This window comes from Podarcis erhardii, assembly GCF_964252035.2.
Source record: "Podarcis erhardii genome assembly, chromosome: 7".
Classification (NCBI taxonomy): domain Eukaryota; kingdom Metazoa; phylum Chordata; class Lepidosauria; order Squamata; family Lacertidae; genus Podarcis; species Podarcis erhardii.
Window position 1 is genome coordinate 41,631,468 of NC_138511.1, and position 26,756 is coordinate 41,658,223.

General features: G+C 45.8%; 1 protein-coding gene across 6 annotated transcripts in view; it reads right to left on the reverse strand.

The window, feature by feature from the left end:
• GSE1 (Gse1 coiled-coil protein) overlaps nucleotides 1-26,756 on the reverse strand; it is a 429,515-nt gene that overhangs the window by 97,233 nt on the left and 305,526 nt on the right. Inside the window, exon 1 of one of the 6 annotated variants that reach the window (XM_081870143.1) lies at nucleotides 25,596-26,158. The exons of the other annotated variants lie outside the window; for them this stretch is intronic. Within the exon in view, the coding sequence (XP_081726269.1) occupies nucleotides 25,596-25,632 (37 nt within the window). The 5' untranslated portion in view covers nucleotides 25,633-26,158. Of the gene's footprint in view, nucleotides 1-25,595; nucleotides 26,159-26,756 lie in introns of those variants that run through there. 6 annotated transcript variants of the gene reach the window in all.

Consider the following 26,756-nt stretch of genomic DNA (forward strand, 5'->3'; position numbering starts at 1 on the left):
TCTGGAATTAATTGAATTTTTACGCTCGGCAAATGTCACTATTTGCGCTGGCTCCAAACGGCTAAATGACAAACTGGCTGACAAACCAAACCGCAGGCTCTGAAAAACCAAGGCTGGGGAGAAGAGAGAGGAGGGTGGGGGGATCTGGATTGGACAAAGCATGGGATGAGACAAGGGGAAAAGGAAGCACAAAGCATGGCAGATGAGACGAGGGGAAAAGGAAGCACAGCAGCACCCTAACCTCTTATCTAAGCACAGGATGAAGAGACAGACAAGCAAGTAGATACTGGAGCGCATGGCACAATGAGTGGTCATACTGGACTACATGCTAGTCTTGTTGCAAATCCAGAAGATGTATTTTGTCAGTAACTTGATCCTAGTAATTCAGGGATCCTCCATTTATCCTGATTAGAGTATGGCCATATCCACACTATGCATTTATAGCACTAGGCTAACACATCAAATAGTCATGGCTTTCCCCAAAGAATCCCGGTAACTTAAGGGTAACAAGAGTTATTTGGAGATCCCCATTCCTTTCACAGAGCTACCGTTCCCAGAGTTCCCTGGAGAGAGGTATCAACTGATAAGTCGCACTCTGGGAACTGTAGCTCTGTGAGCAAGAATGCTTTAAACCAGGTGTGGGGAACCTTTGTTCCTCCAAATGTTACTGAAACTACAACTCCCATCATCATTCATGGCCATGCTTTCTAGGGCTGATGGGAATTTTAGTTCAGCAACATTTGGGGAGACAAAGGTTCCCCATGTCTGCTCTAACACAGAGACTGATTGGCAGCTGCTCCAGGTGCAACCATCAGTGCATCCTTACTTTGGTTTCGAAGTGATGCATTTGGCCACAATCAGAATACTGGTTTCAACTCAAGCTGGTTGCAGTTAAGACTTCCCACAAGTCTTGCCACTGGTTCTTCAGCTCAAGTTCAAAGATGGGAGTAAAATCACTCAGATAAATTTTTGCATGTGTAAAAGCAAGGTGCGTTGCCACTTGAAGACCTGGAGAGTTTGAAGCAGGAAATAATCACAATGAAATAGCCCAGCAAACCTAGCTAATTGTGATGTTAGCTTCCATCTTTCAAAACAAAGGCCTTGGCATGTGCCACTAAAGGGTTGCTTACAGATACTGCAATTATTTATATCTTGCCTTTCAGAATGACAGAACCATAAATCACAGGTCTCCTTCCTTTAATACAACCCACAAAGCCAAGATGCACTACAACTTAAAGGGATGTGTGAACACTGAAATTTCAGCATGCAGATTTTGTGCTCTGTAGTGCCTAATTCTGCACCCATGTGGCATAACGGTGGAATTGCAGAATCCACACAGGAGTTGCACATACATCTCCAAGAGCAGGAGAAATTCAGCACGTGGCAGCTCCTTTGCCCACAGTGAGAAAATTGGTGCCTATTCAATACATATACTTGGAAAGTATAAATGCACTTAGAGATGCTCACCTCTCTTCACCTGTTCCAGAGCTGAACCCTAGTATACAAAACAACAACAAAAACAGGGTCCACTGCAGAGTCGTGGTGAAAATGTCTGTTCAAATTAAGCCCTGTGATTTGCCACCCTTTGGAAGGAGCATACTATGCAGTGGATTCATCCATTCCAGGCCCATCCTCTTGCTGACCCAGTCTCTGGCTGAATTTAGCAACCAGAAGCTCAGAAAATGCAACCTGCTGTGTGAGAGATAAAGGACTCCCCCTCCTTCCTGAAATTGCCAGAGTGTCTAATTTGCCTGCTTGGAAGGAAGGAAGAGAGGCTCTATTTTGCTGGGTAATAACTAAGCCTCACCAGACAAAAGCGGTCTCAGGCATTCAAATCTGCGCACCGATGCTACAAAGGGCAGGCAGCTCTCTGGATCTCCAAGGGCCAATAGCACAACACGTTCTTCAGATTATCCTTTGCAGGGCTATTGTTTGCCCTGAGCAAGGGAAGGTGGGGGAGCCAATCCTTCCCCCTTCCTAAGGATGTACCCCAAATGTTGTTCCCCATCCCTTTTTTTTTTTACACTGCTGCTTGTGTATTTTGGCACTAACCTGAAGTGCAGGGGACTAGGTATCTGCATTGCAAGAAAATAAAATTAAAAAGGAAAGAGGTATAAAATTGTGTGTAGTTGAGCACAACAGGCTGGTCTGAGCTGAGACAAGATGCTGCCACCCCTCTGGTCTGGGCTAGCAAGAGGTCCCCACAGCCAAATGCCTGGCACAGCTTGGTTATAGCATAAAGGGTCTTTGCTCACTCAACTTTCATGGGATTGCCTTCTATTTCTAAAAGTACAATTGTGTAAAGCAGTGGGAGTTCCTTGCTGGAATGATCACTTGACAAGCCAATTCTGCTCTACAGTTTAGACTTGCCCCAAAAGACGTCAGAGCTATGTTATTTGTGGGGTACAGAAGTCTGAACAATGTTCAGCTGCCCCTCATCTCTGCAGAACCACAAGTGGCCTGCCTGGGATAACCCCAATCTCACCCCTATTTATAAAGCCCTAAGGAGGCCACCATGCATGACTAAGCATGACTCCCACAGTCAGCAGAACCAAAGACACAGCTGGCAAACAAGGTTAGCATACAAACTCCCAAGCCACAAATTATGTCCACTGGTTTCATTATGGCTGCTCTCCTGGACAAAAAGAATGAAGGTAAGGACATAAGCAGAGCAGCGCTGATGGATCAGGCCCACAGTGTAAATAGCCAGCCTGCTTCTTGCACAGGTAAACTAGCAACAAGGGGCAGTGATGGCCACCAATCACAATCCATTATTTAGCTATCGCGAACAGTGGCCATTGGTTGATAAGAGGAGTCTCTTTTAAAAGGAGCATCCTCCCAACTGCCTTAATCCAATGCAAGGGATTATGGGACGGCCACTATTTTGCTTCTAAGCCTGTGGACAAAGCAGAGGGGAAGCAGCGGGAGTTCCTCTCTGTGGGGCTTTGTGTAGCCACCAATTTCAGTGGACAGCACAGTACTTGACTGCCAATATGGTGTGGGAGCAAAGCCGCCCTGGCTTATAAATACAAACACGCCCAATGTCCCAACAGCGCTGCTAAAACAGTTCCTGTGTCTCCTTTGTTCAGCCTGTCTCTTTCAATTCAGCTGCAAGAGGAAATCTTGATGGAGGAAGGGGGAGAAGGGCAGGGGGGTGGAAAACAGGTGCCTCCCAGACTTGACTCCTTCCTGCCCTCCACTCCTGGGATTATCATAAATTAAGATGTAATTACTCTGCATACAATTGCAATGCAAAGATTCCAAAGGCGATAAGCAGCACATTCCACAGTGAGGAATGGGATAAAAGGAGGCCATTGTGAGCTATTTATTGGTCTCTCTCCCCCTTTCTCTCTTTGAGAAAGGTGGCAGAAGAGTTAAAATGAGAGCCTTTAAAAACAGCCATGGTGTTTTAGCACTGGGGCTCCTGGCTTCAGACTAAGAACAGAAAAGGCCTCAACTGAAGTATGAGACCTTCCACATACCAACTACAGGCACAAATCTTTGCCAGTGATGGGTCTGTGGACATCTGAAGCAACATAGTTCTGAACATTGGGGCCTGAACACAATCCTTTATTCCAAGATGTCAGAGGATCAAGCAATACATGGCAATGTCAACAATAACACCTCCTTCTTGGGTAACAATCCAGAGTCGAACATCAACCTGTGGAAGATGCTAGGGAGGAGTCAGCAGACTGGGGAGGCTGATGTGCCCAGGAGTTCCATTTTTCTACAGCTTCCATCATTCTTGCCCATGCTGGATGGGGCTGAAAGGAACACAGGAAGCTGTGTTATGCAATAACAGACCATTGGGTCTATTTAGTTCAGTATTTTATACACTGGCTGGTAGCGGTACTCCAGGGTTTCAGGCTGGGGGCATGGAGATGCCAGGGATTGAACCTGGGACCTTCTGCATGCAAAACAGACGCTCTAACCGCTGTCCCTTCCCCCAAGGGAGGTGTTGGAGATTAACAACATCTGGAGGGTCTGCAGGTTCCTTACCCCTGATGTAGAATGAAGCTTTCCAAAGCAAACACAAACACACACCTGACTTCTTCTTTGTCTGCCAAGAGTTCCTGGCTTCCTTTTCAAACCCTAAATCGCTCTGTTCTGCCCACAAACTGTGTATGCCAACCAGTGATGTTTCCAGCCAACCAGGAGCACACTTTTGTCCTACATACATTATCGGGCTTTTGCTCAGGCCTAGATTGGCTTGTCAGCCTTTCAACAGCCTGGTGACCCCCCGCCTCCACCCACTTCTGTGGATTGTGTTTTATGAAGTATTTTGGCAAAACATCTTATAAGAAGTGGTCTTGATAATTTGCATAGGACCAAATGCATGCTGTCAGCTTTTTTTAGCTTCAGATCATATTTAAATGGTTTAATTTGTACTTATTTGTACATTTAGCTGCTGTTTGGATTATGGCGGCAGTAGTGGGGTTTTGGTACATATACTTGCACAGACAAAAGAAACTAAACAACAATATATAGTCGTAACTTGGTACTTGTACGTTTTGGCTCCCAAACGCCGAAAACCTGGGAGTAAGCATTCCGGTTTTTGAAAATTTTCTGGAAACTGAACGTCCGACACGGCTTCTGCTTGAGTGCAGGAAGTTCTTGCAGCTAATCGGAAACCACGTCTTGGTTTTCGAACGTTTCAGAAGTTGAACGGACCTCCGGAATGGATTACGTTCAAGAACCAAGGTAAGACTGTATAAATAAAATAAAATCAACACAACTGCTTTGAATACACTGTCAGCTTCAATTTAATATTCATTTTGGATATTCTAGTCACCCTTGAGAAAAATCATACAACATCCCCGCTTTAGAGTAGGGGAACTGAGAGCTGTCCAAGGCCATGTGGTGAGTCTAGGACAGGAGGGCTCGAACCCTCATCTGTGGACATGCCTGCTCCCATAAAGTAGCAAGAAACCATCACAAGAGCCCATCACAATTACAACTTCTTGTGCTGAGTCAGGCTATTTGTTGATCTTGCTTGGTACACTGACTGACAGCAGCTCTCCAGGGTTTCAGACAGGAGTCTCTCCTAGTCCAACCTGGAGATCCCAGGGATTGAACCTGGGACCTTGTGCATGCAAAGCAGATGCTCTCCCATTGAGCTACCACCCTTTTCTAATATTACTTCAGACAGACATAAGGCCCTGCCCACAACTGAATCTATTTACAGTTCGATCAGAGTCTGTGTTGTTTCCGGAGCAGGCACGGTAGCTATCTTTCACAGCAGCACAGGAAACACAAGTGTTAAGAGACATGCACAGAGCACTACAGTAGGGTTTTCCTAATCAAGACTTCTGTGTTCCTTTAATCTTTTTTAGGTGCCTATGGTGACAGAGATGGGCCCAATAAACAAACAAACAAACAAACAAACAATCTCGCTTCTTTCCTCCACATTTCATACAAGAGGCTGCAAACAGGGAAGTGACTAGCCAGGGATAAAAGCAGCCCCTGCCTTCTGAACTGAGCCATTAGCTTCCTCCTGGCCTCGCTGGATTTAAGAGCCGCATACGCGGATTAACCCGCCTGCCCACTGACCTGGGGGTCCTATTTGAAATCCCCTCTCAGCTCAGCTCCTGGTTAACACCGACAAAGAGCCGCTGACTCGCCAGTGCACTGGGGCAGGCGGCATATGCTGCTGACGTTATCTGTGTCGCTGCGCTGTGTTAGCTGGAGAAATTGATTAGAAGGTTATTTATCCCTGCGTGCACAAGCTAGGGCCATAAAACCCGGGCAGGACGTGCTGTCGACAGCTGTTCTGGGGCCGCGTTCCACTTCCCAGGTGTCAAACAAACACCACCCGTGTGCACCAGCCTGCCTGGTTAGCGAGGGCTGCAAACTGCATGCTGATGATTGTGCCAGGAGCCTCCCCACTCCCCAGGCAAAGCACAGTGAGGAAGGAAGTACAAATTAGCAGAACAACAAGAAGGGCCTTATTCCAGTGGAGGCGGCAGTGTAGAAGAAGGGGCACAGACCAGCCCCACTTCCTTGTTTGTTTCCTGTTTCTGATGGCCAGGTGTCAAGGGTGTCATCTGATGACAGGTACAGATAGCAAAGTGATGCCCCCACCATCACCGCACAACAGAGAATCAAGAGCAGGAAAGCATCCATTCCACGCCTCTTCCTTTCAAGTTGCACACACACACACACACACACACACACACACACCTTCCAGAGCAGGGGCTTGTCCTCGAATGCCTATCAAATGGTGGAATATAAACAAGGGAGGGGGAATCGACACCCCTTCATGTAATCCAACACTGTGGTAAGCAAGAGGCTAGGCCATTTGGGGAGGTCCAGCAGGGCTCTTCTTATGACTCAGTTGTCACTTAAAACAAAATCCTTGCATGCTGAAAGTCTCAGGTTCAATCCCTGGCATCTCCAGAAATGGCTAGAAGAGTCTCAGCATCTGAAACCCTGGAGAGCCTCAGTCAGTCAGCATAACAGAAAGTACTGACTGAGCTACATGAACCAATGGTCTCAGTGCAAGACAGTCATTACTGTGTTCTGGCTTTACTGACAGAAAATAGAAGAGCAAGGCTATTCCCACTCCCCCTGCTTTCAATCAGTCAATCAATCAATCAATCAATCAATCAATAACACTATGTCTTAAGTGAGCAGAGAGCTTTTGCACTGGGCTCCATCATAATAGATCTGCTCAAAATCAGCAGCCTCAAAAGCCACCTCACAGGCATCAGATTAGCAACCCTCATCAAGGGCTCCTAGCCCTGAGTAAGGAACTCGTGGCTTGCTGCTGGGACCTAGTCTAGGTGGGTTCTTGGAATGGGAACTGATATCCTGTGCAACATCATTCAGGTAACAAGACTAAGCAGGCAATGCCTGGATGAGTGATAGCCTGGGAACCACATATATGCCACCTTAGGTTCCCTGATGGAGGTAAGATGGATATTTTTTTAAAACAACAACAACTCTGTGCCCATTTGCACAAACATTGCCTCCATCATGCCAGTTCTGAAAGAGTTGCTATAGCAGAGAGCTATTGCTGAAAATGATGCGTTAAAAACTCTGCTCAGCTGGAAACTCACTCACTGGTGCTAGTCCTGGGGATATTCAACTCATTCCCCTCACAAATACTGTTGTGAAGAGGAATATGGGCTACACACCCTTTGCCCATTAGCATCCTCCTGGGAACGTGCCAAGGCAATAATAAACAACAACCCACCATAATGTGATGGCCTAGCTAAGCGAGTGAAGGCATTGCTGGCAGCTGAACCGGTCAGGCCGCTAAGTAGCCGCTTACTGGCAAAACGAGGTCTGTTGACAGCCGGCAAGTCACTCTCTTATACTCTGAGACTCTGCTGGCGCATCATGGTCAGATAAACAGAAGCTGGCATTTGAAAAACGAGCCCCAGCTACCTGACCCTCCGGCCAGCGAGCCTTGTTCCCGGCAGGGGAGGGAAGTGTCTGGCGAACCGGCAAGTATTCTGAGAGAGCAGGGGATCTCCCACTTCCTCACCAGGCAACTGAGCAGATGACCCAGTGAAAACCTTCATGTCTGTCTCTCCTTTGAGCCGCTCAAGGAACAGGTCTCCTAACAAAGAGCTCGGAGGTGGCTGGATACCTCCTTTTATATTTCCACTTCAAGCGAGACAGGCACGTTCCCACTCACTCCTGAGGCTTTCATCTTGTCATGCAGCGTGTGTTAGCGGCTCAGCTGCTTTGGACTCTTTTCTCCCTGTGCCTGCCCGCCTTGGGGGGGGGGGAGGAAGGGAGGAGGGAAGAGTGACTGCGGTGCTTGATTCTTGCCAATAGGATCTGATTGACTGGCTTTTAATCTTAGAGCTTTATCTCCCTGCTGCCAAGTTACAGTGAAGTGGTTTCTTAGAAGCAGGAAAGCTTGGAGCAGCGGGTGGCTCCGAGAACGGCTGGGAGGCTGTTTTCTACCACTGGCAGTGGAGGGGAGGGTGATGCCCAATAAGAATTCTTCAATCACGATGCAACGTGCAATTCTAGGCCTTTTGCTTAAGTTGGCTTGGTTCTGCATAAAGAAGGGATGAGGAGCCCGTGCCCCCCCCCTAAACCAGCTGGATCCCAACTCCCATAATATGTGACCATTGGCCATACTGACTGATGGAAGGAATCCAGCTACAACTGGAGGGTCACAGGTTGCCTATCTCCGGCATAAAATCTTATTCCAGGATTCAGGGTTCCAAATACAGTGGTACCTCATGTTAAGTACTTAATTCGTTCCAGAGGTCCGTACTTAACCTGAAACTGTTCTTAACCTGAAGCACCACTTTGGCTAATGGGGCCTTCTGCTGCCGCCGTGCTGCTGGAGCACAATTTCTGTTCTAATCCTGAAGCAAATTTCTTAACCTGAAGCACTATTTCTGGATTAGCGGAGTCTGTAACCTGAAGCATATGTAACCTGAAGCGTATGTAACCTGAGGTACCACTGTAAGGTGGATTTTGGGGACTAGAAAACAACATATGAATGCAAGAACATTGTGTCAGGCCAAGGGCTTCCTCTTGTCCAATGCTGCTTCAAATGTATGCTCCAAATCTCTCAAAACTAGCTCTCCAACACAAGCATTAAAATATATGCAGACAGCAAGGTTTTCCTTTTGCTTTCAGGCTTGCTAAAAGCCACCATAACATACAGTTAAAAGGAGCAGCCAAGTCCTCGTAACCCCAAGAAGGGAGAAGAGGAAGACAGCACCACAGTGTGGCCACAATCCTGCAAGCCTGCTTATGTGTGCACAAGGAACTGCAAATGTGCAGAAATGCACTAAGGGGTTCTTTTTTTCTTTTCTGAACAGCAGAAACCTCCTTCCTCGCCATACACAATCTGCATTGCAGCAATGTTACAATATTCATATTGCTGGAAGGAGGCAGAGGCTGAAAGAGGGTCTCTGTTGCTGAGGTCCGAGACTTCACCTGGGGTTGACCAAAAACTTCTAAGGCTCAACTAAAATGTTGCCCCTCTAATTCTGCCAATCCATTTGCAAGTGGTAGGCCGAGGGAATTTTTTTGGTGATTTTCAGGAGTGGGGACAAAACTGGCGACAAATCTACATCATTCTGAGGGGGCAGGGGACAAGGGTGGGTCACTGAGAGGATTGCCACAAGAGACAGCAAACATAGTGGGCCCCAGGGTGGTGTAATGCTGGGAAGCTTTCGCTCCACCCTAGGGCCTCCCTACCTTAAATTCTGAAAGTTTGCCAGAGAGAATCTCTTTGGAGAAGGGAGGGAGGTTGCTGCTTCCCTTAAATGTACAACAGTTGCCCCACACTTTGTATAAAAAGCCTTTAATCCTCTCAGTGGCCCCTTCATGAGCCTCTTTATGCCAACTCCTTCTACCAAGTCTTCCTAGAAGGGCTTCAGAGCAATGCAAAATAAGGCAATGCTGTCATGTCACTCTGAAACCACCTCGGGAAGTGTGGCAGGAGGGAGGGAGGGAGCAGACCTTCTAGGAAGTGTAAATTGGCATGGAGGGGGCATGTGTTCCTGTTAACTTTTCAATGCCCTTCTTTTAAAAGAAAGAGCAAAACATGAGAGGCCGTGGCCACCTCATATGTTTAACAGCAGCAGCAGCCACAGCCCAGGTAGGAAGTGAGGAAGGGACCTTCCTTAAACTTCAACGAGCTACAGTTCTCAGAGTAGTTTAACAATCACCTCTGGGAATCATAGCTTTGTGAAGGGAATAACTCTCTCCTAACGACTCTCAGCGCTCTTAACAAGCTACATATAGCTCCCAGAATTCTTTGGGGGAAGCCATGTTTAAAGCAGTATCATAGCAGTTTAAACTTATGGTGTGAATGTGGCTTAACTCTGCTGCTGTCCTCATCGTACTGTGTTGAGTTCTACACAGGCAACTCTGAGACTAAGGAGGTGGAAGCTGACAGCCAGTGCCACCCCCTGGACTGGTTTTAGATCAGGGTAGGCGTATGGGGGCTGGCTGAAGACAGACTGATCTTGGTTTGGCGATGTCCCTGCTTGCCTTAATGGAGTAGTCTCTACTGGTCTCAAGCAGAGCGGGATGTTATTAAACATCTCTCAAACTAGTGATACCAGGGATTGAACCTTGGGCCTTCTGCATGCAATAATAAGTTGAATAAGTTGAAGCCGGGTGGCAAAGTTCCTTCTTTCCCCCCCAGATTTATGTCAACATAGATGCTTGAACTCCATGGTGTAAGCACTGTTGTCAGGTGCAGATGCAGCAATAGTAGTAGTAGTAGTAGTAGTAATAATAATAATAATAATAATAGTAACAACTACAACAACAACCTCAAACGACAAAACAGAGGGGGAAATTCCTGCAGTCTAAAACAAATGCCACCATAAAGAGACAGGAATGGAAGAAAAGCTCACTCTGCAATTAAGCAGTTTTCTGCTGTATAGTGATAATCACCTAATTATACTATTAATGGCAGTTCAACCTGCTCAGAAATAAAAGGACATTCTTCCAGAACAGGATGCCAGCTGTTTGTTACAGATGTCAAACATCTTTAAAGGCTTATCATTAAAAAGAAAGGAAGGGGGAGATCCACCTTATAAAACTCCATTTTAGGCACCCACACTGAAGACACACTCTAGTCCCACCCTTTCTGTACTGCATTAACTTGCCAAAATGCCCATTTCTGTCTGCCCCACACCACTGGGGGAGAGGAAGGGGGAAGTTGGACTGCACACAGCTTTTTCCAGATTATTTGTTGTTGCTTAAAAAAAATGTTGGCTGTGTCTTTCATTCTTTCCAATTAAATAATTCATTGAGGAAGAGGAATGTTGATCCAGCAGAAGAGATGGCTTGATGACTCAGTCTGCACGCCCTGGGTAAACAGAAACTGTAAAATACATTGTCATCCCAAGCAGTTATTTGCTGCAGCCAAATTTAGAGAACCACGGGCTATTTGTGGCAGCCCCGAGACTGCCATGCTCGCCGGTCTTCGACTTAGGGTGCATATGTTCCAATTTTTATCTAATGCCAGGATGCTCTTCCAAGTGCATGGGTCTCTATGACATTTGGAAGATCCAAGAGGGAGGGGAATATTATGAATTCATGTCCACAAGGGATTTGGGAAGGGGGTGGGGTGGAAAAGGTGCACACATATCTTACCCTTTTTGGATAATCTGTAGCAAAGGTTGATTTGGAATGGAGCAAAATAAATAATTTAAGGAGCAGTATGTTAAGAAAGGTTGTTCTGTGGCCAGATTTTCTTCCTATCCTCCCCTTCTCCCAACAGCTCATCCACACCAACAGAAAATGAGTTATCTGTGCTGACATGTAGCTAGTATGTTTGCCACATTTCAAACCAGAGGTGGCTGCAGCCGAATGTCAAGTGTTCACAGACAGTCACACACTCCCACTTTACACTGGGGTCAAAGTATTTCTTAATCTAACCCAGTATTTACTCACGGCAGACCGGCAGGGCCACGGGCAGAAAGAGAGGTCTTCTCCCATCACCTTGTGCCTGGTCTTTTCAACTGGAGATGCAAAGGACTAAATGCAATAGCTTCTGTATACACAGCATGCAGTACCACTGAGCTCTGGCCCCTCCCTGGTGTGTGTATGCTCTCATTAACTCTCTCCCTCTGTGTCAAAAGCTTTAGGATATCTTTCAGGTCAGAGAGCAGCTTGGGGAATTGTAAGATATTACTATTCCAACCAGGATTAGAAATCTGCATGCACAATGCAGCTGTTACTCATGTGACCCACATACACCTCCAGGTAAATCTGCCTTTGAGTAAAGAAATGCCACTGGACATCAGGCTTAACCCAGGAATAAAAGAGATTAAAGAAAAGGGGGAGGCAAAGAGGCAAGGCTGTGACCTGGGAATAATTTGCCCTTCCACATTCATTTATAAAGTCATAAATAAAAGCAGAAGTCTGCTTTCTGCAGATAGGCAAGCATGCTCTACCCTTCCTCCTCTCAAAGGCTGTTTAGAGGGACATGGCAGGAGAAGGGAGGTAGAATTAAAAAGGAAACCAGTGATAACAAGCAGGCACATCAGAGCATGGTTTCATACAGATAACATGCCTTAGTAGAGCACGGAACAAGGGATCAAGACTCCACAAATTGCCCCCAAGGTCAACAAGAGGGGGGTGGAGGAAGAGAATCTCTCTCAATCCATCACTTGTCAATCTACGAGTGCCTTTACAATGCACACATGGCCTTGGCATCTTGAAAGCTGTTGCTCTGATGTTTGAAACTAGCCCTAAAACTCTCTCTCTCACACACAAAATCCAGGAAGCATTTGGGAAGCCATCAACACACATGGCGACAACTTACACAAGACCAGATAAAAGTTGAAAGATGGGGGACACCTGGCTTGCCAGTAGTACATGTGAAAATGATCCAGGGGCCTCAGTAGACCACAAGCTTCATGAGTCAACAGTGCGATGCAGCAGCAAAAAAAAAGTGATTGCCATTCTAGGCTGCATCAACAGAAGTATGGTGTCCAGATCAAAGGAAGTTATAATACCACTCTATTCTGCCTTGGTCAGACCACACCTGGAGTACTGTATCCAGTTCTGGCCACCACAATTTAAGGAGGATATTGACAAGGGTCTGAAAACCAAGCCTTATGAAGAACAGTTGAGGGAGTCGGGCATAAGAGGAAACTGAGAGGAGATATGACAAAGGGCTGTCACGTGGAAGATGGAGCAAACTTGATTTCTCTTGCTTCAGAGGGCAGGACTCAAACCCATGGATTCAAGTTACATGAAAAGAGATTCCAACTAAACATCAGGAAGAACTTTCTGACAGTAAGAGCTGTTTGACTATGGAACAGACTTCCTCAGAAGGTGATGGACTGTTCTTCACTGGAGGTTTTTAAGCAGAGGTTGGGGGGTCCATCGGTCATGGATGCTTTAACAGAGATTCCTGCATTGTAGAGGAGTGGACTAGGGGACCCTTAGGGTCCCTTCCAACTTTACAATTCTATGATTCTATGAATGAGGAAGGAAGACCACAATAAAGTAAATGACACATCTAGAACAGCAAATGTCCCTAAATCCAGGTCTTCAAAGAGTTAGGTTGCATTCACATTGCAGTTTATTTTATTTTCCTGATATTTCCCTGTTACTCTGCACATTTTATATGAGCTTACATATAGCATAAAGGCAGCTTCCAAAAAACTAATGGAATGGAATGATACAAAGTGCAAGTTTAGTGCTCATTCTGTGTTATTTGATTCCAGAAAACCTCCATTTGCAGCCTCTTCAACCTGCAAAAATTGCGGGAGTTTTCTGCAGCAATTTGCCTGCCTTTTTAATGGGTTCACGTCACAGCCACTCACGTGACAAGCAGTGAGGCGGCATACTAGCATGTGCTATGCTCCCTGCCGATTTTAAGGCTCGCACCTTTTGGTCTGATGAGAAAACGTGCCAGTTTTTTGGCAGGGTGTACGTACATACAAAGTGGGCAGCACACTGCTTGTTGCTGCTGTATGAATGACATTTACTGCAAAATGGCAGCATAGTGGTTGAGATGTGGCAGAACAGGTGGGCACAGTGTGAAATGAACATTAGAAAACCAGGCTGAACCCCATGTGTGAATGCAGCTGTAGAGTGAGCCTCCCTGAGAAGGAGTGGCAGGCTACAGAAAACATCTTTATTGCCCTTTTGCCCTACACCTGCTCTGTTTTTTTTTTTTTATGCCTTTGGTTAACTTCGGAGTCCAAGTGACCAGGGCCTCTGTCCATCTCTCATCAGCGTAATTTATTTACTGTATTTTTCGCTCTATAAGACATACCAAACCATAAGACGCACCGAGTTTTTGGAGGACGAAAACAAGAAAAAAAATATTCTGGATCTCAGAAGCCAGAACAACAAGAGGGATTGCTGCGCAGCGAAAGCAGCGATCCCTCTTGCTATTCTGGCTTCTGGGATAGCTGTGCAGCCTGCATTTGCTCCATAAGACGCACACACATTTCCCCTTACTTTTTAGGAGGGAAAAAGTGAGTCTTATAGAGCAAAAAATACGGTAATTCATGTATACCCTGCTTTTCTTCCACGCTAGAGCTCAAGGAAGCAGGACTTCCTGTGCAGAAGGTTTCTGCACCCCAGAGCTGCACAGAGGCAGACCAACTTTGCAATCCACACCTTGCTGGGGACAGAAGAGCAACAAGCTTCAGATCTTCATTCTAAATAATGCAGCAATGAACCCTGTTTGATGGGGTTTATGTTTAGAGCGTGAAGGAGACTGCTTGGGGAATGTTAAGGTTAAGTGGAAGGAGAGCTGACAGGAGGATGGAATGACAGTTGAGTGTGGGTGGGAATTTGGTTGGTTTACAGGTGGGAGAGGGTAGAGGGGATTATCTGGGCAGGAACAGGTCGAGGAAACTACTGGCTCTAATTGCATTCACCCCAGACTCCAGGGAACTGGTTTTCATCCTTTCTCAAATAAACATGCTGCCTGTTTTTAGCCCTGGGTAATTGGCAGTGAAGCCCCTGCTCCAAGGGTTGGAACACTTGCCCAGGTATGTACATCTGTACAGTAGTTCAGCAGTCAACAACATGTTGTTTGTGGGAGCACAGAGGTTTTTCTCAGTGTTTCCCTACACAGACTGAAACTAGGCTTAAGAGAAGCATTATATGATAGCCCATAGAAAAGGCTGTGGTGTGTACCTGATTGCAATGTGAATGCATCAGTTTCATTGGTTTGCAAGTGTGCCCACAGGCCCCCATATGTTTGACAACCCTTGCAATAGTCTTGCCACAGAAAGACTGTAATGATTACATATCTCCTTCTCCTCTCCCACCTTAATCTCTGGATTTGTACAGTCAGCATCACTAAAGTGTACAAAAAACCCTTCTGGAATTCCATACAGCAGCATTTTATTCTACAATTTGAGAAATATTTTTTTTAGTTTATGTTTGTATAAGTGATAGAACAATGATTTCAGCCTCTCTTTCACTAGAGGTTGATGTGCAAACACACTAAGGGATGGGGGAGGAATTTAAACAGTTTGCATTTTAATGCAAACATACATAATTTGCACTTCCCAAACTAACAAGTAACCTGAAATACAGCAGTCCTTCAAAATTCACACTTATCCAAATGTTGTGATCCAATTCTCCAACCAAAAAGTGTACCAAAAATTGTATATGCTAGTGAACTTAATGTACAAAAATACCTTGTATTAGGAGAAATTGCTTGTGAAAATGTGCCTAGTGGGCAAAACCCTGTACAAAAATTCATGCTTCTGGAAAAACGTGCTAAAAAAATTCTTACAAACTTCCATGTGGGCAAATTGATCTTAAGGTTGGAAAAAAATGAGGACCTGAGAGAAACTGAAAATTGGCAGATTTGTCCATCTATGAAACACATGCAAAACACAGGGAGTGATATGTTCTGCTAATGTGTAAAAGAACAAGCTGGTCCTTGCTTTCCATAGCCTGTCTACGTTGCGAAGGGTTGGTAAAACAACCCCTTGGTACAAAAGGATCCAGTATCACACACCCCATCTTGCCTTCCAAGAAGAGACGGGCCCAGATTGCGGCTAATGGGCAATGAAGCATTTGGGTGCACCTATCACTTCCAAGGAACGGGTTCCACGCAAAGGGACAAAAACAGAGTCAGGCCCTTCCCCAAGACTGCAAGAAAGCAAAACCCTGAGGTGACAAACCCACAGAGTCTCCTGCCTCTTCCCTCCACCCCTTTACAATAGTATTGATTTCTTCTGCCTGCCTGCCAGCAGGTCACTGCGTGCCTTCTGCCATCTCTTTCCAGCATTGGTGAGGGAGGGGGGAGGAAGGAAGCAGCACTTAAAGAGAGACCTCCCTCCCCATCTGCCTCCTGCAGTAATTAGTCCACTGAAGACAAACCATCTTCTCTCCCCGCCACCCCGCATGCTTTTTTCTTGCCTCTCCTTTCTTTCATGTCTTCTCTCTTTCTTTCTCTCCCCCCTTCAAATAATCACAGGGTGAGAAGGGAGGGGGGACCCTCAAAAGTGGTTGACACAGTTGCCATGCCAACAGAATTTAGGGCCTGCCAGGGGAGGAAGGGATGGGCATTGTGCGGTGGGGTTAATATGGAGCTAATCCTGTGTGAATTCTACAACTGAAGTGGGAAACACTTAACACCTGAACACACACACACAAACACACATACAGAGGCAAACATACAAAGCAAGCAAGCTGGCTGGCTGGCAATATAGATGCAAGATGGGGTCTGTGGGACTCAAACACCACTTTCTGGTATACATGGGCCACAAGCATCGGCCACAAGCCTAGATAGCTTTTTGCAGGGAGGCAGGACTGGTGACATGTTCATGGAGAGATTGAGTAGAGCCTCCATATTCTAAGGCAGCATACCCCTAAATGCTGGATGCTGGAGACAGGCAAGAGGGGATTGGCCATTGCCTTGATGACCTACTTCTGGAGCTTGGGGTTGGCCCCTAATGGAATTTGCATGCTAGACTCAATGGACCTCAAACAGGGTTTGTTCAAAGCTCTTTTGGAATTTCAGAAGGAATCAGGTCAGGTCAGGCCACCAACACTGGGGCAATATCTGGGTAAGCTGGAACTGAGGGCACAAGAGTGTTTCCCCTCTGTGAATTATGGAATATATTGTACTTATAAATCTTTTCCTGCAGCCAACTACTAGTGGTGCTGAATCCCTGTTGCATGCCCAGTTCACTGGACTGCAAATCCTTATTTCTAGGAGAGTTTAAAGAGCAGGTGTTAAAATGTGACTGTGCTCTTCACAAGTTCTCTACCCTAATGAGACAGGAGGAGCGGGTGGCGGCAGAAGGGTTAAGGGGCTATGGGTTATTTTGCAGGCCCAGAAAGGATCATGGCCTTGCAACCAATCCTTGCCTGCAGCAAATTCAGGGGACATGAGATGTGAGCCATTCTGCCAGCTGGAATTACTGTCAGTCCCCAGCTATCTGGCAACCAGTATGCCTCCCACACTCCCTCTCAAGAGAGAGAAAGAGCAAAGAGACTCCTCGCAAGCGCTGCTGCCTTTGATTTTCCAAAGATAAAGCATTTCCTTCCCCCCCCCCAGCTCCCCCAGCTCTCTTGCCCAGCCTTTATAACGAATTTGGGTCTCTTTGAAACAAGTCCCAGTTGATGAGGATGCTGATGGTGTTAACGCTCCCGCATCCCTCTTGAGCGGAATAGCAGCTGATTGCAATTTCCTTTTATTAATGACTCGCTGAGCAGCATGACCTGGAGTGGTTGGGAAGGTAATTTGAGTGCAGCCTCCCTAATACTGGAGAACAGTTCTTGTGCTGCCAACAGCTCAAAGATGCATCGCTCCTTGCTGCTGCTTCTTTTCCACTGAAGGAGGGAGGTGGGAAGAGAGACAGACACACACAGAGAGAAACACACAGAGACAGAGAAAGGCACTTTGATGATGAAGCCATTCCTCAAAATATGGACATGCTGGAAAAAAGATATTACAACCTCACCTCCCAGCTGCTTGCTCCCATCCCTTGCCCACTGCTAAGCCAAAGGCCTCAGGTGTCTGAATTTCTTCCACCACAACAACACAGACCTCTGGAGTGGGTGGGTGTGCATGGAGAGTCAAAAGATGCTAGACAGGGCCCCCATGTCCAGACAGACTCAGAAAACTGCTGTTGTCAAAAGAGAGACTCCAAAGAGGGAATAAGGAGCACTAATGGGGTCAGCCCACCTCAGGGACATTTTAGGTGGTTGCCTGAGACTGTAGTGGGTGGGAATTGGGATTGAAAAGATTTTGGGCTCCTCCAGAAAATTATCAGATGAGAAAATACAATATACTGTACTAGAACCCTGGAAGGGCAGAGTCTCTGGCAGTGGCTGCAACCAGAAAGCACACACCCTTAAAGAGAAAATGTGAACTGCCTTGAATGTATTTTATAGAGCAAGGTGGGATATAAATTAGTAAAGCCAACAAATAAGATGCCAAAGGAGAGGGGGAATGTTTTAGGCAGAAGTAAAGCATATGTGCAAACTCTGGTCTTCAAAAGGCTCACCTCCTGAAGTTTGAGGAGCAGCTCTTAAGTTGAGGAGCCTGGTGTCCACTTTAAGACCCACCAATCCTTCTGACAACTCTCCCCAGGTAATAACTATTTGCTCCACTTTCTAACATGGGAAAAGGACAGCACAGCAGCATCAATGGCAACAAAATGCTTCCATTTGCTCACCTTTTTATGACTATCCATGACACATCCACCCACTGGTTAACAAGTACTAAAGCAAAATGTTCAGAAGCAAGTTTTGGATCTGCTTGTTTCCACCTTTGCTCCATTATGGACCTCTCTCAGTAGCCTGGCAGCATTCAGGGAATCTGGTCTCAAGAGGAGGGAGGAGAGGATGTGTGCGCAAGACAGGAGGGGCAACACACACACACACACACACACACCCTACCTTATAAGCCACTGGTCCATCTAGATCAGGGCTGCCTACTTTATGTGTCATGTGTCAGACCTTTCCTCACCCTTGCAACCTAACTAGGGATTTGGGGGCTGAATCTTTAGCAATCTGGATGCAAAGCCACCACTGAGCTACAGACACCGCTCATAGAATCATAGAATTTTGGAGTTATAAGGGATCCTGAGGGTCATCTAGTCCAACCTACTGCCATGCAGGAATTCTGCCCACAGTCTTCCCTGGGTGGGCTCTAACCACTAGCCTTCTGGTTAACAGCCAGATGCATGGACCCATTTGAGGATGATAAAGAGAAAGACAGGAAGAATCACCAGGCAGAACAGGAGGAGCTAGTCCAAGATGGCACAGATAAAGTTATGGTGCCTGATGGCACTTTCTAGAATGGGAACAATCTCTCTGCCTTTCTTCCTCCCCCCCCCCTCTCTCTCCACGCTCCCACCCCCCGTTAAATTCAATTCGGAGAAGGTTGAAATTTCTATCTGCTGTGACCCTACCTGTGCGATTAGCATTTCTAACGTCTTCTGGTAGCCTGGAATGGCTATGCACAATAATTTCGCTGTTTGACAGCAGCCTGAACAGTCCACACATAATTTTCCTTAATTGCTTCGGATCTCACAGCCTGACACTTCAATGCACCTTCCCTCCCATTCCACCCCACCCCACCCCGCTCTCTGGTGCTTCCAGAGAAGAAAATAGACCACCTGATGGATGCCCAGAGAAGATGATGGGGGTGGGGGAACAGAATTAGGAGAGGGAGGGGGAATACATTAGAGCCTTTGGGAAACTCATTGGAACAGTGTCCGTCTATGGCTTCCTATCACATCCTGGAATCTCTTTGCATCTGCCTAAAATAACCATCCCTAGATTAAATGCTGGTTGGTTTTTACAGGGAGCAGGAATTAGTGCTTCAGCAATTACAATAAAACAGAGAAGTTTCACACGACAGGAGGCACCATAAGTAATTCTTGCTTGATTGGAGCATGTAAATAAAAATGGGGGGGGGGGAGGATGTAGTAGGGAGAGAAAGGAAAAAGGAATTCTCCTCGTCTCTGCCCAAGGACCTCTCAAGAGCCTTTGCTGCCTGGTTTTACAGGACAAAAGCATGGAGAATTCACGTAGTCTTTATCGATTTCTATTATAGGCACGAGAGAAGCAGCCCAAGCAAAAAATGCAAACCAGGTCCTGTCATCTCTGAGAAGCGGAAAGACCTCGTCAAGACAAGAGTTGCCGGGAGCAGGGTTGCGGACCGCACCGGTGGTGCGAAAAATTGCCACAGAGCACAAAGCAGCATTCTGCCTGAAATACCAAGGTTTGGAAGGGGTGGCGCATCTTGATATCCACAATTGGCCTGACAACATCCTCATCATCATCAACATCACAACAACAACTGGCATCAGCACACTTGCATCTGCTGGCTTGGCTCAGCCCAGCATACCTGTAGAACTGCCTTCATGATCCAGAACAGCGTTCTCCAACCTGATGCCCTCCAGATGCTTCTGGGAGCACTGGTCTTGTACTACAAAACATCTGAAAGGCACCAAGTTGAGGAAGTCTATTCCAGCTACAAAATAAGGCTTAAACACAAAGCAAAGGCAACTTGACCTGACACAACTTCCCAAACAGATGCAAATGAGCCTCCCTTCCTGCCCATCCCATACACAGGTGCAATCAAGCTGTTCAAAACATACAGAAACAGAGAAAAGGGGTTACCCGGCTTTCTCCTACTACACTCAAGGTTTTTATTTATTTATTTTTGTAGAGTTGTCCACCACAGACTGCTGAGAGATGCTTATTATAGGGCGATTACCTGATAAAATAAATCTTAATTATTCAACTAAATCTGACCAGGGGTGGGTGGGGGGAAAGCACACATACAGTATAGCTGGCACCATCAAGAAGGAGGCATTCTCTCTCGCATGAGAGAGGGCAGGGAACGCCTCTTCTTACGGTGACACCAGCCTAACCACAGTTACTGGAAGTATCTATACTGGAAACAAATGAGGCCCTGCAGTGAAATGTTAACAGGAGATGCCTTGGTTCAGGGTTCCATCTGTTCTCCCCCTCTCCATGATTCTATCTTCCCAGCTTTCATTCCTCCCCACAACAATCCATCAATATCCCATGCCCACAGAGCATGGTCTGTCCCCCTACTCCCTGCCTTTTGTTTGGGGAGTGTTGACACACTTGAGTCAAATCCTAGTAACATGAAGTTCTCAATAGGCAGCTCTCTCCCTTCAGTTCCTTGTGACACTGAAAAATGGCCTGTTAGGTCATATCCACACCATACATTTAAAGCATGTGGTGTCCACCAAAGAATTCTGGGAACTAGTTAAGTGTGCGGGAATGGTAGTCCTGGGGGGGGGGGTAAACTACAGTTCCCACGATTATTTGGGGGAGAGGGAATCAGGTGCTTTAAATGTATGATGCGAATATTAGCTCTGTATGAAACAGGAAGTGACCTATGAAGAAAATGAGGTTGTTTTTCCTACCCTTTATTTGCATCTATGGGCCTCTGTCCTCCATTCTATTACCCTCCCCACCAAGTCTCTCAAATGTTCAATGTCACTGAGTTATTATGGGGCTTTTCCTACAGATTAGATAGATAGATAGATAGATGATAGATAGATAGATGATATAGATATAGATATAGATATAGATAGATGATGGATAAAATTTTTATACCTACAGATTCTTTGTATTTCTTCAGGGTTACCCTGTACCTACCGGCACTTCTGCCTCATGCACTGATGTGTGCTTTTGGCTACAGAAGCAGGAACACAGGATTATTTGAATCTGTGTTAGCATATATATCTTTTTTTAAAGTATCATTTGCCCTATTATTTGGGTGGCATCTTTTAAAATTAATTTTTGGATTTTACAATCAATTCAACAAACTGATTAATCAACTGAATGTTGTAGCCATGGGCGGGAGCTGCTGGTCACAAGCTGACAACAGGGATATAAAAAGCCACTTGCCGATAGCAAGCAACAATAGCTTCTAAGTGGCCAGAGAGAGAAACTTGACCAAAGCTGTGTCTCCCTGCAACTCTGCTTTTAGGCCATCACTGTGCCACAAAATAAGAGATAGGTATGCATGGAGCAGATGAGTTGGTTAACTTTGCAGCTTATTTGCAAGGCTGGCCTACTGCAGGAAAGTAGAATGGTCGTAATACCACCTCTTGTATTCCCCAGCACAACACATTTCCTGGTAGGGAGCCAAACATCAAGCAAAGAATTTAAGTTTGGGGAGTAGCAGGCAGCGTGGAAGTAGGGATGCTGCTCATAAACACAAATCTATGGGACTGTTGTGTGGGAAACGGGGGGTGCATTCACACCATACAGGCAACTCCTGGTTTAGGCGTGTCCAAATTATGTGCAATCATGTACATGTGCATGGCGCCAAACCTGGAAGTAGCCCCCAAATGGCCTTAAAGATGTCATGAAAAAGGGCAGAGGGGCAGAATGAAATGGGGGTGAAGTGAGGCAGGCTTACGTGTGCTCTGCCAGCATGAACGGAGGTCCAGAATGGAACCCCCGCACAAAACGAGGATTGCCTGTACATTTAAAGAACGGTGGTACCACAGTCATGGATTGCCCCAAGGAATTCTGGGAGTCATCATTTGTGAAGGGTGCTGAGAATTGTTATGAGACCCCTGTTCCTCTCACAGAACTACAATTCCCAGAGTTCCCTGGGAAGTGGGATTGACCATTAAAGCATTCTGAAGACTGTAGCTTTGTGAGGGAAAGAAGTGTCTCCTAACAACTCTTGGCACCCTTAACAAAACTACAGCTCCCAGAATTCCTTGGGGGGAAGCCATGGCTGTTTAAAGTGGCATCATAGTGTTTTAAATGTATGGAGTGAATGTGGCCTGGGTGTTCATTATAAGTATAGTTCTGCTCGCAGGTACTTCTATTGGATTAGTTTTCTCTTATATGCTGGGCTGTGTATCTTAATGATTACTGAGGCTGCGTGTATGTAATAATGTGTGGCCTACTTTTTAGCTGCAGTTTTATAGATTATAATTACTTATAATTGTTATATTGTTTTGTTAATGCTATTACAGGACTTGGTAGGGTCAATTTTTGTTGGCCCACAGGTTGTCATTGTGATGCTGTGTGCTGTGACAGTGATGCACCATTATGTTTATTGTTGCTATTGTTACTTATTGTTTATTAATCACTTTGGGATTCACTTGAAGAGAAAGTAGCACAGAAATCAAACAAAGGAAGAAAAAAATAGCAATACAAACTTCAGGAATATATTCACATGCCTTTCCTACTTCAACACCTGCCTAACCTCACAATACTCAGTACTACAACACTTACGAGACTCACAAAGTTCAGCATGCTTGATTATCAGGGCAACTTCCTCTTATAGGTCTTTTGATAATAATTTTTAACAGCATTCCCTGTTTTCTGCAGAGGAAGCTGTACCTTCATTTTAACTCTCAATTTCTTTCAGTGACCTCCCAATCTAATCTTACATCTCATACCTCAATTGCAAAAATCAAAATAGTAAGTCACGTTCTCCTAGCTTTGGCATATTTTGGGTTTTGAGTTATTTACCCCTTCCTAATGCAGACTGTAGACAGGGCTTCTAAGAAATTGATGGTGGAAGCCATTTCAGTCAAGAGGATCCAGGCACAATGATGAGCTGTTGATCAGAAACAGCGGGGCAGTTTTCTTTATTTATCTGTTTTCTTCATAAAAATTTTACTTCATTGTAAAAAACCTCAGTACAGTTTACTAAGATAAACCGCATTATTGCTCTGTTTGGAATGAATGGAGCAAAACTCCAGATTCACACAATTCCTTGCTTGCAACTGGGATAATAGATATCAATATATGAAAGAAAGGAAGAGAGTATTAAAGAACCTGAAAAAATAGCACAGCTCTGGGTTCAATCTGCCCATAAGGTAAAATGTAATGTATGAAGGCAAGTAATTGTTGAGCCTTCCCAGTTGTGGAATCTTACCTGGGTAAATCCCTCACAGTGGAGTCCCACCTGAGCTCAGCCCTGCAAACATTTAAGAGGCAAGTAAAATGGATTCATTTTATAGATGTGTTTGGAGTATGAACATTGGGAACTGAGCAAAACTCATTGGTTGGAAGATTATGAAAGTACATAGGACTTGAAAACAAGCGCTTGTTGGTGAAGTGCCTAATATGGGCTTGCTAAACTCATCATGTGTTGATCCCTTCAAACAAACAAACAAACAAACAAACAAACAAACTTTTGTTTCTGATCCATGATGACAGAATAAAGTCAACATATGCTAGGGATTGTGTGGTTGATTTGTCAAATTCAATCCCTAGCTCAGATTATTACCATTCACTGGCTTTCAGGGAAGTTAGGTCAATATGGAAGGTGACACAGACCAGTTAACCTGTGTGTCTAGTTTACCTGCACTCCACCTTGAAACCAGCATAGTTAACTAGATTTCCTTTCCCAAAGGTGGTGAACTTTCCGAGCTGAAGCCACTCAGAATGTGCAAGGAATTTTGCAGTAACACGATTTTCAGCTGAGCTAGAACTGAATGACTTGAAAATGCAAAAACAAATGAGATTAAGCAACTCATCTGGCAAAACCTGGAATGAACATGTTCACACAGATCCAGTACCGTAGCTTTCAGAACTAAGTCCTGCCTCTCCTACCACAGTCCAGGAAACTTTGCAACAGTTTAAAGACACACTTTGCAAAGAAAAGAAAGTTATTCCTGTAACTAACTGCCACACGGAAAACCCATTTCCTGAAGCCAAGCCTTCACAATCAGCCTGGGTTTAGAAAACCACTGCTGGTGCAGAGTTGATAGACGAACCTCGGGAAGTGGGGAGGGAAGTGGATCTTTCTCCTCACTTCCCCCACCCCAGTAAAACCACAGACAAGTAAGAAAAAGTGTCACCATGCAGCCAAAGGCAGAAGTATCACTGGTGCACCTTAACTTTGCCCAGGTGACCCATTTCAGTAGCTAAGCGACATGGAAGAGGGGGGAAATTCTCCACACACCCCCCCCCCATGTTCTGTTCCGTTCCCATAAAAGCAGCTGCCTTAAAACGAACCATTAAATTTGCATGTCGAGAGACACAAGCTGTAGACCATGGATGGGGTGGGGTGACAATCTGACAGTTACTACACTAAGCATAGCCACATACATAAGATACACCTACACCTCTTGCTGGCCCAGAAGAGGAAGGTCTCCACGATGACCCCTGCCTTCCACCAACAAGCCTCCCCCTCCTCAAACTGTTGGGATTTAGAGGATGGGAAGGCATGTGGGGTGCAGGGAGATGAGAGGGAAATAAAATCAAACAGAGTAAGCTGTTGGGGGCGGGGGAAGGAGAGGCAGAGAGAGAGAGAGAGAGACTCAGAGTCGCCACTTTGGGTCTGTCTGCTACATGATCAGAGCTCACCCATCCGTGAAACAATATTAGGCACCAACTCGAAAGTAACTTCACACCACGCTTCTTAATTCACCTTAGATTACTTAAGTGCTTTTGCTGCTCGCTGCTGAATAAAACAAGACTCACCACTTAGGAAGCCAAGCAGGGTGGACAAAAGGAGTGAGATATGCTATATACCCCAAGGGCCCAAGGTGAAGCCCACAGGCGCTCATGTTGCACATGGTTTTCAAGAGGAAGGGGGGGTGATGGAGGGATGTGAAGTGAGGGGGGGTAATTGCTGGAGCCCAGGGTCCTTGCACTTGCAGCAGATTCACCTCCCACTGTAATCTCATCAACCTCTAGGGCCCACCTTGGTGCTATCCCTGCCCAATCCCATTGAACTTCAAGCAAAGCACTGATGAGGAAGAAGATGAAGAAGAACCACACCAATGTACAAAGTGATTTACAAATCCTCATCTCTCCGCAATTCCATCAACTGTCTCCCACCTCTGATTTAGCCTACAAAAGTTCCATGAATTGGAGTGGGGTTCTGTCAGCTGCACCCCTGCACTGGAGACAGTGCAGAGGCAGGCTGCCAATTTATGTCCCTTTCTAAAATGTGGTGGTTTGACCGAAGAGCAACTACCACAAACTGCTCCAGATCAAAATCCAGAATGCCTTTCTTTTAACAAGCAGAGTGGACAGGTTCAAATTGGCACTCTAAGGAGCTCTTTTTGAGTTGACCACTGTGGCCCGCTATGAAAAAATTATTTTCTTATTTCTTCCACGGATATAACACTGCTGTTAAATTAGAAGATAAAAAGGAAGCAGAAAAGAAAAGGTATCATCAAGAGTCACCTTACCTGGTAAGTAATAGAGTGGTGGTTTCAGTCCAAACATGGTTTATTTTACAGATCCAAGGCATCCAGAGGGGAAAAAAGAAAATAAGACCCAAAATGGCAAAAAAGAGGGAAAACACTGGATAACAAAAATGACAATAAAACCACACAGTGGTTTTATTTTATTTTGTAAAAATAATAATAAAACAATTTGAATCTGAATGAGGGGGAAAGGGGGAAATGAAATATATATAGATATAGAGTATCCTGTCAATTTTGCATCAACGACCAACAGCTCCACCTCACTTCTTCAAACAGGTACTCTGCTCTTGACACGTCTTCTTCTGGTCTCCCCCGCTTTCCTTTCCTTTCCTTCCCCCCACCCCACCACCTTCTTGCCTTTTTAGTCCAGAGAGATGCAAATAGAGAGAGAGAGACACGAGCGCACACGCAACACAGACAGAGAAAAGAGAAACTAAACAGCAAGCAAGAGAAGGCAGGGAAAAGAAGGTGGTGGCTTTTTTCTTTTTTTCAAAATAGAGAATCTCCTTTAGGGATTTCTCATTGGGAGGAGGGAAAGCGCTGGAAGGGGGGGGAGGGGGGAGAGAGAGAGAGAGAGAGAGAGAGAGAGAGAGAGAGAGAGAAGAAAAGGGGGGAAGGAAAAGAGTCAGCCCCCCGACATGTTAGCCGCTCTTTTCTCCAGTCAGCCGAATGTCAAGGGTGGTGCGTGCGGGGTGGGGAGGGAGAAGAGGGTGGAGAGTCAATGGGTTGTTTTCAATGGGGCATCATGTTCAGCATCAAATGAAAAGAAGAGGGGGGAGTGTTGTCAGAAGGAAAAGGCAGCAAGAAGTGAGGAGGGGAGGGAGGGGGGCTGGCTCTCCCTCTCTCTCCGGTTGTCAAGCACGAATGGGGCTTTGTTTTGTCATTCCCCTTAGCTACTGGTTTACAAAAGGGAGAAGGGGGTGGAGAAAGGGTGGCGGCTGAGGGCGAGTGGCGGAGAGTGAAGGGAGGACGACAATGCTCAGAAGTGCAGCAGCTGAAAGGGTTCTTCTTGGGATGCTGAAGAAGATAGGAAGGTCCTAAGGAAGCCACAGAAAGCTGGGAGGGTAGGGGGAGGGTGGGAACCCCAGGTCTCGAAAGGTAGCAGGTGCTACTGCTGCTGCTCCAGAATTCGCTTTTGGGCGC